The sequence below is a fragment of the Sander lucioperca genome, chromosome 22, assembly GCF_008315115.2.
Source record: "Sander lucioperca isolate FBNREF2018 chromosome 22, SLUC_FBN_1.2, whole genome shotgun sequence".
NCBI classification, from domain to species: Eukaryota; Metazoa; Chordata; class Actinopteri; order Perciformes; family Percidae; genus Sander; species Sander lucioperca.
Genome location: NC_050194.1, coordinates 9237384 through 9254883, shown reverse-complemented (window position 1 = coordinate 9254883; position 17500 = coordinate 9237384). Strand labels below are relative to the sequence as shown.

Sequence of the window (17500 nt, the reverse complement as noted above, 5' to 3'; positions counted from 1 at the left end):
TAAAACAAATACACACGGGGGAGTGTGGCAGGGCTGTAGCATGTGGAGTGGCAGTGTGATGGGGTAATCCGTCTTGCAGTGACAGGCTACGCTGCTGGGACGGGCATCCACACTGCAGCGGCTGTAGCGTCACTAATAGGCTTCAACTCTACACAGCGCCGCCACCATAATGGCACAGTCAATCCTCTCGGATGAGAAACCTCTGACACGTCAGCTCGGATAAACACACACAGATGCAGGTGTGACGGCGCACAGGGACAGGCACTCCCGCACACACACACACACAACCATCATCTCCAATCTGTCAACAGTTCTTTAGAAGAATAACTATTTGCCTTTCCTTTGTTCCCCCGCCCATCTGTAGTGTGTTGCTTCTGTCTGTACTATTTGCACCAGGCTATGTCATAGGCACGTTTGTGCGTGTGTCTTTCCTTTAAAGGTGAAAAGAAAATAGAGCTGTGACATCTGGAACATTAAAACTGACAATCTTTCAGATTGAATTCCCAGCTTGGAATTTGTTTTCGCAGGCAGAGGTTAAATGTTTGTAGTCTAAGATGGTGTAGTAATTCATTAAGTACATGGATGTGTGCATTAAGAGGACAAGTGGGTGCGACAGACTTTTTGTCCCTTTGCCTAGACCCAGAAACCCCAAAAAAAAACAAATCAAAACACGTGTATCTTATATAATAGCAAGAGAAAAGACGCTGTATGAGATCAATCGGGATGGGGGGGAGAGACCAGCCTATTGACAGCACATAATATATTATAAGAAAGATATTATGCCGAGTAGAGATGACAGGAAAAAAAAGAATATAAACACAAGTGGAAGAGGCTAAAAAAATGCTCACTGTCATACTGGAGTGGCAAGAGAGGGAAACCAAAAACAAAGAGGCTGCCAGCTCCGGACGGGAACCTTTGGTCTGACAGATCAAAGGTAAATGTCGGCACATCCACGAGGTGTCAGCTGCTCTCAACTGGCAGCCGCCATCAGTTGGAGGAGTGGACTGGCAGCTGAATGTCGAGATCAAACCCATTTATATTTATATCTCATCAATCCTTTGGCCCTTGAAAGAATACTCCACTTGTCCACTAATTATTATAAAAACAAAAAGTTGAATCATGCAGTTTTATTTCTGCCATTTCACTTTTTAGAGTTATATCCTATGCCAATAGTGTACCTTATACCTAAGGGGTGTTTTTTTTTTTTTTTACAGCATAGTATTGCGATATTTTCTGTGGCAATACTGTACAGAATACTGTATAGATACACGGCGCCAAGTATCAATCTTTTATTATATACATTGCACATGAGAATTTGACTTTTTGGGACTAGAATAATAAAATCAATTACTTTTTCAGTCCACTAGAGGGTTTAATTTGTCTTTCTAGATGTAACACATGTTGACAACGTTTTCCTTTGGGGACATAAGTTGAAGTTGGAAAAACAAGGTGATAAGTTGCAATGTATCGCAAAATATCGCAATATGTTTAACATCGCCTCCGGTGAGTCCCACCCCTATTATACCAAAGCTGAAAGTCAAGATTTAAGGGCAATACAGGACAAAAAGAAGGAGCGTGCTTCGAGTAAAAAGACAGAATGTGAGTTGAGAAGTAAGGGAGATGAGACCAGGCAGAGGCAGAAAGTGAATTTCAGATTGCTACTGTGATGTTTCAATCTGTCAAAGGCAGATGAACTAGGAGTCACGATGGAGACAGGTTTGACAGGCCTGGTGATCAAAGTAGCTGAAGAACCAGAGCATCAGTCTTTGAGCGCTTCAGAGGTGGAGAGGTTCAACTCGAGTGAGAGACGGTTGCAACTCACTGGAGGAAAATAGGGGAGGTCAATATTCCTCTGCTCTCATCTTTTATCCTCTACCTGTTCATCCATCCATCCATCCATCCATCTATCTATCTTTCCTTACCTCCTCTCTCTCCTGTGGTTTAAGTGTAGCAATGAAGTGAAACTGGCAGCAACATTACAGCAGAAGCCTCCATCTTGTTAAGCTCTGGAGCAATCAATAAGGTGAAAGATGTAGGCAGGAAAGAAACGGATGGGTGAATTTTTTGGTCAAAGAAATTGCATAATTATTTGTTTCCCTCAAATCACTGTGACCAGATGTGTTGTCGATATTAACAGAAACTGTCTGCACACCTCAAAGCCTGTATTTGTTCTTCTGTCTCAGCTGTCCATGCTTGAACCTGTCCGAGCCACAGCGGTGTGCTCCAGTAGGAGTGGTAATCCTTCACCTGCCCGTCAATCCTTCCCTGAAAAACTCAACCTATTACAGTAAAGACAGCAGCAGCAGCATCAATACCTTATTTATTTTCTACAGCTGTCGATCCGCCACTTTGGTTCCGACTGAAATATCCCGAAAACTATCAGATGGATCAGATTCAACCAACGTTGGTGATTGCTTGACTTTTTTCTCTAGCATCACCATGAGGTTGACGTTTGTTGTTTTGGGCCAAAGGTCTCGGACAACTATTGGATGGATTGCCAGAACATTTGGTACAGACATTCATAGTCCCGCAAGGTAAACATTTTAAAATGGTTGTGATGCCTTCACGTTTTTTTTAACACCATCATCAGTCAAATGACTAACTAATAACTAGTGACATCCTCACCTGCCTCAGCTGAACTTTGTGTTGAGTGCTAATAGATCGTAAACATTTCACCTGCTACACATTGTTGTTTATTCTAGAAGGCGCGGACGTTTCCAGTTGCTTCTCCGTCAGCTCCGCAAAACTTGTCTATTTTACAAATATTAGTTGTGCTTTATGTGGCCTATGTTGGCCGGTGATGGCATGTGGCTATGAGTGCCTCATCAGGATCGGGAAAACAACTTGCCAGTCTGCTAACCTCCTGTTAGCCTCCTACTGACTCTGCTAGCCTGGGCTAGCTAGCCAGCTGGCTGGTGAAGTTTTCAAATGTAAACATCCGAGTAAAAAACGAAGACAAGGTTAAGAAGCTGAGTGTAATGACAACTTTGTATGGATTTGGACTCTCACATCATGGTGTTAAAGGGACAGTTCACCCTAAAAGCAAACATACATATTTCCCCTCTTACCTGTAGTGCTATTAATCAATCTAGATTGTTCTGGTGTGAATTGCCCAGAGTTGGAGATATCGGCCATAGAGACGTCTGCCTTCATTCCAATATAATAGAACTAGATCAAAATGGCACTCAGCTTGCGGTGCTCAAAGTGCCGAAGAAAATACATTTGAAAAACTCAACAGCAATGTCGCTTTCCAGAAATCATGACCCGGTTACTCACGATAATCCACAGACCTGGTTGTGAGCAGTTTCATGTAGGAACTATTTCCTTTCAGCCGAACTACACCCACCAACCGTATGTACAGTATCTTTCTTGTGTTGCGACATTGCTAGCATCGAGATCAGTTTATAGCTAACTGATACTGTTAGCTCACCTGAGCTAGCTAACGCAACAGCACAGCCGAGGAGGACGCTGTCACTAGCGCGAGCCTCCCTCCATTATTCTGCTTTTCTTCAAAGTCGGAGCTAGGAATGACGTCACACCAGAGTTGATTGCGGTCCATTAAAAGCAACACCAGTTGCCACCAACACATTACGCTGTATTTTGTGATTACAAACACCGACGCAACATGTACCCCATATAGAAGTTGGACAGCACTGTGTGTACGTTAATGAGACACAAAGAAGTGCTAATAAAGTGTATATTACTACGGTTTTCACTACTGTTGATGCACGGAGCAACCATGTTGGATTTTAAGGTCGGCTTTGCTCGGGATACTGTGAGGTTGTCCGACTTTCCGAGTCGGAAAATTCGAAATTTTCGACTTGGAACTCGGAAATTCAGACTTCCGCGTACAAATGGAACGCACAATTAGTACGCTTCCTTCTGGGCAGTGATGCAGTTGGTGGGTGTAGAAAGAAAATAGTTCCTACAAGAAACTGCTCACAACAGGGTCTGTGGATTATCTTGAGTAACCGGGTCATGATTTCTGAAAAGAGACATTGCTGTTGAGTTATTCAAATGTGTTTCTTTGGCACTTTGAGCACCGCAAGCTGAGTGCTATCTAGTGCTATTTGTACTGTATTCACATACAGTATATCACTGTAGGCATCCCTCACCCACTTTGAGCTGCAGCAGTATAGTGCTGTCACTGGGATCGCTGCAGAAGTAGCCGCCGCCCTGGTCATCCCAGAACAGCTGGTCCTGCCTGAGCTGCAGCTCCTCGGCCCACTGCAGCCACTCCGGCTGCTGATTGGCCTCATACATGTCCAGGAGGCCGCGAATGATGAAGGCGTAGTCATCCAAGAAGCCAGAGATAGGCGGGGATCTGGAGAACACAGCGGCAGAAGAGAAAGGAAAATCAGTTGGAGAAGAAAGCGAGAATGAGGACAGTTTTCATTAAAAATGTATTGATGGATCATATAAGAGTGTTGAAATGGGTTGTGTTGGTGAACTAGTTCAGCTTCTTGTTTTTCTCCGCCTTTGCCTTTTATACACCAAATGCTTGTTTACAATGCCTGAAGATGAAGAAGATCAAGCAGTGGTTTCTATCAAGACACTATAGAAAACCCAGAAGAATTGGCTTGAAAGATAATACAAAAAGCCTGAAGGAGTTCTCTGTGACAGTACGGGGCCATATTACGATACACATAGCGAGCTGAGCATAATCTCCCTGCAACGTTTTTCTCTAAGTGAAATTACTCATGGTTTTTTTCTCTGTGCTTGTCATACTGTAGAAGGCATGAGAGACTTGTATACATGCACACATCGTCTTTGAAGTGAAGCAGCACAGTAATTAGGCAAATGTGGTTACAGTTTGACCATCCCACCTCCCTCCAGCAGCAGTGGGTCAACGCTCCCTTCACCTGTCTCTCCCTCTATCCTTTTCAGGTCACTTTTGCACTCTCTAACATTTTTATCCCACTACATCTTTTTAGAGCTGGGCGACTGGGAGAAAATCTAAAATCACGCTATATTTGACCAAATACTTTGATATCAATATTTCTGCTATATTGTAGGGTAGGGTTGACACTTGGTGCTTTCACAAAATATGTACACAATGAGATTTTGGATAACAATTCATCAGTAATGTGGATTTAATGACCAAGTAGGCGAGGGCAAATAGAACAGCTAGAACAGTCTGGTAAGTTCAGGAAATTGCATCACTTTACTGTAATGTAGCCTTTAAAACCAGGAAAAGACGACCCTTGCGTCGGTCGCATGCCGCATGTGTGGGTGTGTGTGTGTGTGTGTGTGTGTGTGTGTGTGTGTGCCGTGTGTGTGTGTGTGTGTGTGTGTGTGTGTGTGTGTGTGTGTGTGCGTGTGTGCGTGTGTGTGTGCGTGTGTGCGCCGCGCGCGTGTGTGCCGCATTTGTGTGTGCCGCATTTGTGTCTGTGTGTGCATTGTTTGGAGCAATAATTCCACCTCCTCGTCTGTCCAGACAAAATTGTCAGCTTTTGTTTTGTTGCTACTAGGGAGAGGAGAGGGAGAGAAGAGGAGAGGGAGACAAGTAGAAGGAAGGTTCTACGCAGGCGCGCAGACTTGGTGGATCGCATTTCACACACTTTTGCGTCACCATATGCACGCAGATTTCCCTCCCCCCCCATAACGCTCGTCTAAACACGGAATAAAAAGTGAGAACGCAACGCCACTTTTGCGTTTTCTCTTCAGATCGTTTTGTCTAAACGTAGCCTTAAATGCCTGCGCTGCTCTCTGATGCTCCGAAACGGACGTTAGAGGCAACAGAAACATCGCTGCATGCGCTAGTTAACACTACACTTGGCAGCAAGTAGAGTTAGACTACTTAGCTTAGCTAGCAGATGGATTAAACACGTTTAAAATGCTGACAGCTTAACGGTGTAAAATATGTCTGTATTGCACTGTAGGGGATTCCAACACCGAGACATACAACAGGCTGCAGCTGCCCGTTGTCGGAAAAACAACACAGATGGTATGTTTACTTGAAAGTCACCTCACCAGCCTCGTGGTGCATTCAAAGTTATTGTAAAATACCCTTTTCCCATCTAGTGGTTGTTTTATCGTTTACTAGCAATTTACTAGTGAAATAAGTTATTGTTATAAGTTATCGTTATTACATTTTTAATAAATCATTACATTTTGACCATATGGCCTTAGCAATAACCAAGCCATTCTTAAATGATATCAACTGTCGTTTTGTGCTCCTTTTAAAAAAATATACTGTATATATAATTTTTTTTTTTTAATCTTTTTAAAAGTATCGGTTCAGGCACCGTTTAGGCCCAAGCACTGTTTTTACCATTTTAGCAACGGTATCAGAAAAAATCCAAACGATACCCAACCCTGAAATATATCCCAACAACAAGCCCCCTCTGGGCTCCCACACGGTTCATTTGTTCCCCCCCCATTCAAATTCCCACAATGGCACCCCATCTGGGTGAGTGCAGGCGGACGGACGGTGACAGGAAGCCAGATAGTGCTGTGTCGGGGCGAAGGTGGTGGCTGGTGGTCAAGAGGCTGGAGGAGATATAGCGCATGAGGGGGGGGGCGGCGAGAAGTCACATCTTGCCCTATCTTTCCCAGACGGACAGACAGAGGTCGACTCATAAGTTGAAAGGAGACAGCAGGCCCTCCTGCACTGGACAGGACATGGCTAGTGGAATGTAAAAACAAAGGGGAAGAACGTACTTGGAATTTGACGTCATGACAAACAGAAGTGTCTACAGCGATGCTAATGGCTCTGGGACTGAACTTGGACCTGATGATGGTGCGCGATAAAAACTCAGGGGATCAAAAGCTCTATGGATAGATCAATAGAGAAGATTAGGGAAGCAGCTGTGATCTCTTCATCAGAGGTGGGACATTTAACCTGAACTGCATTTGCTAAAGCAAAAGCGGTGGATTTTTGCAAATCACACTACAGGCTGGAGGTGGTGCCAGAGTAGCTGGATTTTTTTTTTTTAATTAACTGTTTCATGTAGTTCTACTCGAACATAGGGTCAGTTTCAGCAAATATGACAGAAAGTTAGTTTTATAAGTCTTACCTACTGCACCTTTAAGTCAGTTTTTGAGATTCAGAGCAAAAGGTTTCTACTCTTGGTACTTCTTGTAAAATAACCTTGGTGAAATCAATGATTTGTATCTGTGCTGCCTCCTTTCCCACACTATCACAGTCCCAGTCTAAAGCTCACCAAAACTAATCACAACTCTTTTTTTTTTTTTTTTTTCCTAGGAGAAAACCTCCTTCTCTCACACTGCAGCATGTCATCTGGCTGAGGTGATGCCATCCACGGGGATGACAACCTGTGGCAAACCTCACGAGGGCCTCACTGACACAAAAATGTAAAAGCCTTTCAGAAATACTCAACAGCCTTTTCATTCACACCTTCAATAGTGCGTGTTAAATGAGTCATTTCCCTGAGAGAAAAAGATAAAACGCCTCGCCAGTCTCCCGTATCATAGCGCAGCACTCAGAGACCGCTTTATAAGAATAGCTTCATAATGATTCTCATACACGGCGCTGGATAATGCTCAGAGGGAGAAAGCTATCGAGGCGATGTGAGTCACATAAACACATTGACTCCCATCAGTTTTTACAACAGCAGTGACCTTTATGTTAGAATAATTTAATATGCTTGCTCGTGCTACAGAATGTACTTGAACTATTACGCTGTGCCACTGCATATGAAATAACACGTAATAGAAATAATGGGAGAGGGAGCAACAGAGAGAAAGATGGGACAGAGAAACAGTAAGAGAGATTTCCCTGTCTGACTCATTAATCAGGAAACAGAGCTGGTGTTGGTTTTCCTGTGACAATCTAAAGACCTTTGGAATTCAACTCGCATTCCTGTTGTTCTCATTTAATTGCTCTATGTGCACCTTCCCCATGCCGTGACACCTAATGATTTATCTTCTGCTTTCTGCCTGCTGCATCTCTTCTCTCAAACCACTCAGAACATCTCTTAACACCATAGGATACACTCCAAGGGCAGTGTTATGAATTATTATGGTGGGTAAAAGTGTAAATGTAAGACCATGCTTACTACACCGTCGGAATACAGCTCGGGCTCAGGTTAAGGGATCAAGTTTGCTGACCACTGGGGCTAGTAGTATTAGACACTGTATGGTAAAGGTAAGTCTAGCGATATTTTATATTATTTTAACTGTAGTTTTTTTTTTTTTTTTGGGGGGGCATTTTCAGCCTTTATTTTGATAGGACAGCAGAAGACATAAAAGGGGAGAAAGAGGGGGGAATGACATGCAGCAAAGGGCCGCAGGTCGGAGTCGAACCCGGGCCCGCTGCGTCGAGGAGTGAACCTCGATATACCGGCGGAACACCAACTCCCTAATGCTCTTTTGGCAAAGAAGACTAGTGCCTGTTATAACAGCATGTTAATGTACATGACTTTAGAAAAACATGTTCCACAATCACACAGAGTTTAGGTAATCCAGATTACCACGTACTTTGTTCAGGTATCCATATAATTTTGGTCATGTAGTTTACATACATACATGACATGAATTCAACCCAAAGTTGCTTGATGAAAGTTTCTACAGTGAGTTGTGTATTTCCAGCAGAAAAAAGGGGTTTGCTTGAAATAAACAGAAAGGAATGGGTAGTTAACATACTGTAACATGCAGCAGCCACCATAGTTGAACAAAACAAAAGTATGCAACTCACATTTCATTACCAAAGTATCTGCAGAAAAAAAGACTCCCTGACAAGTAATCACTGGTCAATGCAGAACAGCCTGCGAATGACCAAACATGTTAACAGGTCAGGTAAGAGTGAGTCAACATTACCAGTGTCCCACTAGCACCTTGCCACTATCTCAGTCTGCCTCTAGTCCCTGAAGACAGCAGTAAAACTCAATCATCCAGTGCTAGGCAGGAGCCAGGGAAAATCTATGGCAACACCTCCATAGCCTATTAACCCAGTTAGCCTCAGCACCTACCGTTCCTCCTGGTGAATTAGTCCACGGCCCATATGTGCCTGGCATTAGTTTCCCCATGTCTGGAAACTAAACCAGGCTTGAGAAAATGGCCTTGGTAAGCATTCTCAATGCTGACACCATCCTGGATTGGACAATTATGAATGAGAAAGAAGCTGTGGAACGAGGCCAGAGTGTTTAGGCACAAGTGTGTAAAATGGTTTACATTTCATCAAGCGTTTTCTGCTGATTCGGCGGCATTTCACACTCAGTCATTCTCAGTAACTAGGGCACAGAGCTGGCCAAAAGAATGAGGACACCCGGAGTGGTAGTGTCCAATCAGCAAGGCCCTGTGTGTTTACGTCCCGATGCTATGTCTAATCCACTGACTGAATGAAATGGTGTATTGCCACAGTAAGTTTAGCAAACATACAAACATATATGAATAAATATATATTTAAAAAAATGTTTTATTTAAAAGATATTTTATTTATACAGCCACATTTCTAATCAGTACGCTTACTGTTCTATGCTAAAAATCAAAAACAAACAAACAATCAGCAATAACCTGCATATTCTCCCACTGCAGAGCCACTCCTCATATGTTCATTCAACAGGCATCTATAATCCATTTTAAATATGGCCAGTCTTGTTTCAAATACACAATATGATAGAGGCTAGAGGAGAAATGTAATTACTGACGTGCAGGTAAATGCAGTTTTCCTGGAACCAGGTTACTGCAGATCATGTGAACATGTTCTGATTTCCTGCCATAACATGATTTAAGCAAGTAGCCTTGTTTCCCGTTTGTGTCTAAACAGTTAGTCATCCTAGCACAGTACACCTGCGTGTTACTGCTGTACTACAAGTGAAACGCTCCCTTACAGAATTATTTTCTTACTTCTTTAAGAGAGTTATGTGTAAATGAAAGCATTACTGTCTCGCTGCTATAAAGGGACATAACGTTGTTTCAGGCATCAACGAGAGAGAGACAAGGGCTTGAGTTGTTAATAGAGTTGGGTACTGAAACCCGGTGACATATTGGAATATACGACTGGTATCTACCGTCCGGTACACTTAAAGGTGCAATATGTAACATTTCTGCATTAAAATGTCTAAAAACGACTATACCTATGCTATATATTTTGTTAAGTTGTGTACTTAAATGTTTCCAACAACGTTCAAACCCAGAGAAATCTGTTATTTTATTTTAATGACACGGGACGTTTCATTGAGTCGCCTGTCAGTGGCGTCATAAAACCTTTGACCCCTCTGGTTCTCTAACTTCCGTCAAAACACGGGAGCCCAGATGATACGTTTGAGAGTAATTGTAAATCATACAATGTCACAGAAAGAATACTCAGTAACAGTAATACAGCTTGCTTTCTGCCACACAGCATCATTGTGTCATTGATTACTTGCCACTTACAACACAGTAATACAGCAGAGACCTTATATATTGATACATTTCAGTATCGATTGATCCAGCTTAACGTTATGTGCTACGTTGACAAGTAACGTTAGCTTTAGCTGATGCTAATGCTTGGTGGGGAACGTTAAGGTTACAACACCGTTCAACACTTTCATGAAGTTATTTTAGGTATAATTGTTTTGATCAAGATAAAGTTAACATTAAACAGCACTGGGCTAACCCACGATTAAGTTCGCCAGCTAGCTAGCGTTAACGTTAGCTGTATAGATAGAAGACAAATCTAATGCTAATTTAGCCAGCTATCTCACCCTGGTTTTTCAGCCTCACTCCCCACCGCTAAGGGATGTAACTCAGGATGAAAGCAGACAAAAGCCCCGGGGATATGACACATCTACAGTTAGCCAGCAGCCTGCCTCTATTATTAACTTACAGCAATCTGAAACCAGCCAGCACAAACTCCAGCGCCAGGTGATAACGATGCAAACAGTAACAGAAAGTTTTATGTTCCGTCGGGGAAACAGACCATATCGCCCCAGGCGTCCGAGTCTGGCTGGCCGTTGTGCTGAGATTCTCCCCCCTTCAGCGTTTAGCGGTCTTCTTTACAGTTACGTTTGACCCCCAAATGGTAACTGTCCTGTGGACAAAAGGTGAAGGTGGGGAGAGCCCGGCAGCCATCCTATTGAAGTAGGCGTATCCTCGGCCCGTATCTCCGGGGCCGTGGCTCGGTACCGGAGATGCTCGGCGGCCAGCCCCGAAGGTACTCGGCGGCCAGTCCCAGCCGCGAAGTAAGTCTCTCAGTGGTGTTGAGTAATGTTACAACAAACCCTTTTCCCCCCGGTGCTGAAAACATCCAAAAAGTGACACTGACGTGAAATGTGTGGTTTTAGCTGCTGGCTAATGTTAGCTTGCTTGCTCGCTAACTGGTCAACTAGCTAGCTAGCTAGCGACCACAAATCGAATCAAGAAAACGTAATTATGTGGGGGAAACTGCAATTATGTTATCAGAATGACATGAATACAAGTTACTAAATGTAACGTGGATAAAACTGTAATGGATAAACCCATCCGTGAACAGATATATTTTAATCTGCAATTGTGTTAAACAATGAAAACTACAACTCCCATAATTCCACTTTACGACGTCATCAAAAGTCCGTGTTTACATCCATTATTTTGATTGAGAGACCCTAGTGGCAGAAAATTACATATTGTACGTTTAAATGCCTGTGATGTTCTCTGGTGCTCTGAAACGGATGATACAGGCATCAGAAACATCACTGCACGTGACGCTAGTTAACATTACACTTAGCAGAATGTCAGATTAGCCTACCGTTAGCCTATAGCTAAAGCTTAACGGTCTAAAGTGTGGCTGTATTTCACTCAAAAAGAATTCCAACACAGAGACGTGCAACAGTCTGCAGCGAAAGACACAGTGTAGCCGAGTTGTCCTTTTAATACACCATGGCCACTGCCATAGTCGGAGATGAGAAACAACACTGATTGGACCTAATGGTGCATTCAATTGCATCTCGTAAACTCATGGTGCATTCAAGTGCAATTTGACCATTTGGTCTTAGCAATAAACAAGGCATTTGTTGTTGACATGTTTGTGACATGTCGTCAACTGTCGTTTTGTGCTCTTGTTTAAGGTATCACTTCGGGCAACGATTAGGCACCGGCAGCGTTTTAGCACCGGTAAAAACCGTAAACAATACCCAAACCTAGTTGTTACACTTAATACAAACTTTTTGCACTCCAGAAAGTCTTATAGACAGCTGCAAAGTCACAATGCTGAAGTCCAGACCTTCATCTGAGGACCGAAACATCATAAATAAAGGGAGTACATATGATCGACAGTGTGGAGGATGTTTATAGTCCTTACCCTTTGATTGATATCAAAACACTGGTTCTAAATATGGTAATGGAGACCCTCAAGGCAACTACAATTATTTCACCATAATTTACCTGAAGTTATTACAACTAGATGATGTACACAGGTGACTATTCTAACCACAGGCTTCATTTAAACTGTTTATATCTTCTTTATACACAGTGCGAGCACATTCTAGTCATACACAAACTAATCATTCTCTTACATCTGTTGCACCTCCATCTCGTCTCCGCGGTAACATGATCTGAGGATGGTCTGTCGTTCAGCATCCCACAGGTGCTCCTTTAGGAAGTTGGCGGCCTTCACTGCCCTCTCCAGCAAGGCCTTGTCCCCCAGCACGGCTCCGACACCAGCGTACGCCGACAGCATTAGACCTGAAGAGGAAGAAGTGATGATGACGGTGGGATGATTAGTTATAAAATTACTCTTCTGAAAACATCATGTCCTCTCTCCGCTGAGGTACCACTGTGTAGCCGCACCGCAGTCCCGGCTTAGTTATTTCCCCCGCCCTTTGAAGTTTCCTTGTTCTCTTTCACTCCTTCTCTCTGTATCCATTCCTTGCTCCCTCTTTCCCTCCAATCCTCTTTCATGTAGCGTATCAAAGCCTGGTGAGACACATCCAGGTCTTCAAAGTATTGCAGCAGAGGACAGGCAATTAATGGAGGGGTTTCTTCATTAGAGAGGAAGGAAGATTCTTGTGTCTAATTGGAAAGTTCTCGGGTGTGTGTGTGTGTGTGTGTGTGTGTGTGTGTGTGTGTGTGTGTGTGTGTGTGTGTGTGTGTGTGTGTGTGTGTGTGTGTGTGTGTGTGTGTGTGTGCGTGCGTGCATGCTTTGTGTTCTTCTAATTAATCACATCTGAGACAATGTGCTGGACAAACAATGTTGATAAGTGTCCAAATTGGCATCACACTAATGGAAAGTGACAACCTGTGCCTCTGAAATAATCCACACGTTTTTATACTGCTAAAATAATAAATGTGTGTATAAATAGACTGTCAAAGGACAAATGTCTTGTTTGCCTACTTTTATATATTTGCCTGTGGTAAGTTCTGTGAGAAGAAGCACACGGTAGTTAGGTTCAAACACCGCATTTGGATCACTATCAAAGAATTAATTTATTGTGGTCTAGTTGTTCCGCGTCATATAAAAGGATAAGCAACATCAGCAGGCTATTAAGGACGCTGTACCAAAAGATGGAAACTTTTATTATTTAATGACAGATCATTAAGGATAAATCCTTTTTAACTCTGTGTACTTCTTCAGAGGAAGGATGGGACTTCTAGCGTACAGGCACCTCTGAGTACTGGGACATAGGTGCCTTTTTGTCACAGAGCAAGATATGAACATTTTAAATATTGAAATTTTTGAGGAGATGGAGCATGGATCACCTGTTAAACTACAACAGGCTACCAATGAGTGAGGACAGTCTGGGCATGCAACTAGACCGTGCCGATAGTAACAATTTCTCTTTCCAAATTCCGAGTACAGATCTGATACCTGTGTGTTAAAACTAAAGCCTTGCATACCGTACTTTAATCCCACTAGTTTTACTAGTGGGATTTACCGGTTTAACATATCGCCAAATTCCTGACATTTTGCGAAGCTCTGACTATAGTGTTACACTCTCTGCTAGCACTGCATGTGTTGTTGTTTTCCTGTGTAGCATAAATAAGCGATCATCATGTGATAAATTACAGAAAATCTATTTTTCTTCACTGCTCTAAAAACAGTAGTTGCCAGTGGCAGCACAGCACAACTTGCTGTGTAGGCTACTGTTTCAGAGTGGCGAGCGAGACTTGATTTAAGTTGACTGGGGGTGAAACTACTTTAAATTTTAAGTTATTTATTTTTTAATAAATGATGTGGTATCGGGTCGGTTTATCGACTCGGCGATACCCGATGCATCATTTTAGCCTGTATCGGAGGCATTTCCAATACTGGTATCAGTACAATTCTTGGCGCAACTTGGTCATAACTATTGTCTACAAAGTGCTTTTTGTTCTAAATGGGGCTTAACAGAGAACATAATATTTTGGATCAAGAAATATATTACCTGTTGCACCAGTGATGTGTACGTTTAAACTAGGGCTAATTGTGATAATTTCGACTGATACTGCAATTGCGAGATGATTCACGACATTGTAGGGAATGATCATTTTTGCATCATTATTCTCATTTTCATTGAAAAATACATTATTATGATCATGGAGTGATGTTCTGCAAAGACCTGTAATAAAACAAACAATTTATTTTAAGCTTGTAGAATACGACTTGTAGGCTGGGACATTTCTGCAGCACCACAATCCTTTATTCACAATGGTATTTTGACTGTATATTTTGCCTTTAACAAATATTGTGCCCCCCTGCGATTTGGATATTGCACTACTCCATATTGGGATTTCAATAAAAACTGCGAATAATTGTGCATCCCTAGTTTAAACGTAGCTCAGTTTGAGTGTAGTGTAAGAGATAGTCTAAAAATGAGAAATGGTTTGCAAAATACAGTCTGTCAGTTACAACATAGTAAGACAGTCTTTTAAATTACACTTTCCACGTGCAGTAAGTCATTCCTTATTAATTGCTGTAATAATGGAATGATTTACACGCTCCATGTTGTGCTGGACAGTTATTGTTAGTTGGATTAGATTTTATGCTGTATTCACTTGAGGTGAGAATTGCAACTGGCACCACCCGGTTGCATGCAATAGAAACTTGACACTAAAAAACATCTAAATTGTATGTATCGTGATTTTTTTGGGAGAATTTTTAAAAATCGATTCTATTCCCTAGAATTGTTTTTTTATTATTTATTTTTTTACCAATGATTCAATTCAATATTTTCTGTGTATACAGTACCTAGGACTACATCATATCCGTTTCCAGCTAAACAGACCGGAAGCAGAAGATGCAGAAGATGCAGAAAACGCATGTCATGTACTTCTTTACAAATTTCAGACTGACTGACTGACATGTGATGTGCATTCTTCTTAGAAAACAATCAGTTTTTAGAAATGTCTCACGATATATAGTCCCTAGAAGTGTATTACTCAACTTTTGTTTTTGATAAAGAAGGAAAAGAAAATCGCTATATTCAATACCATCGAATCGCAATGAAAGAAAATCGCAATACAAATCGTACCGGAACCCATGTATCCTGAAAGAATCAAATGGGGACAAAAGCATATCGTCCCAGCCCTACTAGACACACTGTATTAATGTTTCATACAGACAATATTCTGATTACAGTCAACTTAGATACGTTGTACCATAAGTAGAGATGGAGCAACTGAACAAAGAATTAGTTGCAACCTAGCAGATGGTGTTGACTTGAACTTATCTTCAAACTTAGGTTCAGCTGGCTCAACAGACTGAATGAAAGGAAACACTATGTGCTTTCAAGTACCTTACAACATTAAGTACTGCATTGTGAAAAACGAAGCAACCTCTTCAACCGTTCTGGCTACTATGGAAAACAAAAACGGCTTTTCTCTGACCTCACTCTGACACACCTGATTAGGCTGCAGGTGTTGTATTTATTTAGCCTATTTATCCTACTGAATATGTAGATTACCATGCCCATGCACGAGTTAAGTCACAATGTTTTGTTGGTGAGTCTGTTAATTGTATTGCATTACACTGAGGCTGACCTTTTACTATGTGTAAAAGAAAATCAAAAATATAGTTTAACAATTCCTCATGTCAGTATTTCATTGTTTACCTATGCAGAATAATGCCACACATATACCATTAACTCTCCAAATATAAGCTATTAAAAAATGGAAACAACTGCATCAATTTTAACAACCACGAGCAACCACTTTTGAATACTACTGTCAGGCCCTGTTTAGCATGAGCAGCAATTATCCCCATGGCGAAATAGCTAGAGTGCTTGTCAAACTTTATCAACAACAAAACATACTGGCCAGTAAAGTAAACCCTCAAGTCAAAAAACAAACAAACATGTTACTGTAGTGTAAACATGTATGAAAACTAATCTAGACTTTACCGTTCCAGGAGGCCAACATCTTGGTGTCCAGATGTGGGCGTGGCCGACTATTTCTCACTTCTGCCATCTTGGTCCTGGCAGAGGCCAAGAGCTCGTTGGCTTTCTCGACACTGATACCAAAGCGAGCAGCCGTTAACTCCACTGAATACCGCACGATCAGCACATTCTGGCCCTGCAGCTCCCCGTGGGGGTCCTGGCAGCAAACAGTACAGGGGGATAAGAGGGCGTTCACAGAAATGAACTCATACTGACTGCAAGTTAATGCCTTAATGGACCAGCTTTAACACCTTGAAATGCTATCGGAATATGATATAACAAGTGATAAAGCATTGTGCATGTAAATTATTGTTTTCCATGTAGACATTGTGATTGATCATCATATACACATTATATCTGAGTGTAACTTTAGTCTTTTCATCCATCCATCCATCCATGGGACAGAATAAAAATTAAATGACTATTACTTTTTATTACTGATTATCACTTTAGAACGCACAGCGTTTGCAATGCATTACTAAGTTATTTATATATTTATTCGTATTTGTATCTTGTCTGTGAATTGTCCTTTTATGTGCTACTCTTCGTGCCTTTTAATTGCCCCTCGGGGACAAATATTATATATATAGTATTTAAGTGAATTGAAATTACTTGTTCTGGAGTTACATTGCCTAGCTCCTTGACCCCATAGTGGTGCATGAAGATGTCTGCCTGTGTGGCAGCTCCCGTGGCGCCCTCAACCACATCTGGCAACAGCTCCCGAACTTCCGAGGCTGTCCAGACACAGAAAGCCCCCTCTCGCTTTTCTGTCCCCCCTGATGCTGAGACGGAGTCTGCATCCTCTGCACTGTAGAAGCCTCCGGACTGGTTCAGAGAATAGACAGGAATGGAGAAGGTGGAAGGAGAGGCACAGCTGCTATTTCGTGGCAAGGCAATTTGAGATAGATATAGGACTTGTGAGGTATGTCAGGTAAATAGAGCAGATATCACAGTAAACGTTCTGTGCAGTAACATGGTTTATACATGATGAATATTTATTATTGGAGAACATGACTGACGGATGTTAATTTACCCTTTACATTAAAATGTAAAGGGTAAATTAACATCCGTCTAAAAAAAGCAGGCTTTTACTGCCCTCTTTGGTTGAATGCTTCGAGTCCGTTTCACCTCTGAGCCCACCCAGCATCACTGTCTGGTGTGGTAGTCACGGCGTACGGACTCACCACAGACTACACTTCTACATCACTGCCTGGTGTGGTAGTCAC

The 17500-nt window shown here is 42.1% G+C and overlaps 1 protein-coding gene across 2 annotated transcripts in view; it reads right to left on the bottom strand.

Moving 5' to 3' along the window:
* The window catches only part of spata20 (spermatogenesis associated 20), a 66478-nt gene that overhangs the window by 34016 nt on the left and 14962 nt on the right, over positions 1-17500 (bottom strand). For both annotated transcript variants that reach the window (XR_004896355.1, XM_035997492.1), the window contains exons 10-13: positions 16887-17099; positions 16239-16431; positions 12438-12606; positions 4116-4324 (exon numbers count right to left, since the gene is read on the bottom strand). Coding sequence is in view for 1 of the 2 variants with exons in the window: in XM_035997492.1 (XP_035853385.1) it covers positions 4116-4324; positions 12438-12606; positions 16239-16431; positions 16887-17099 (784 nt within the window). In the remaining variant the exon portion in view is untranslated. The remainder of the gene's footprint in view (positions 1-4115; positions 4325-12437; positions 12607-16238; positions 16432-16886; positions 17100-17500) is intronic.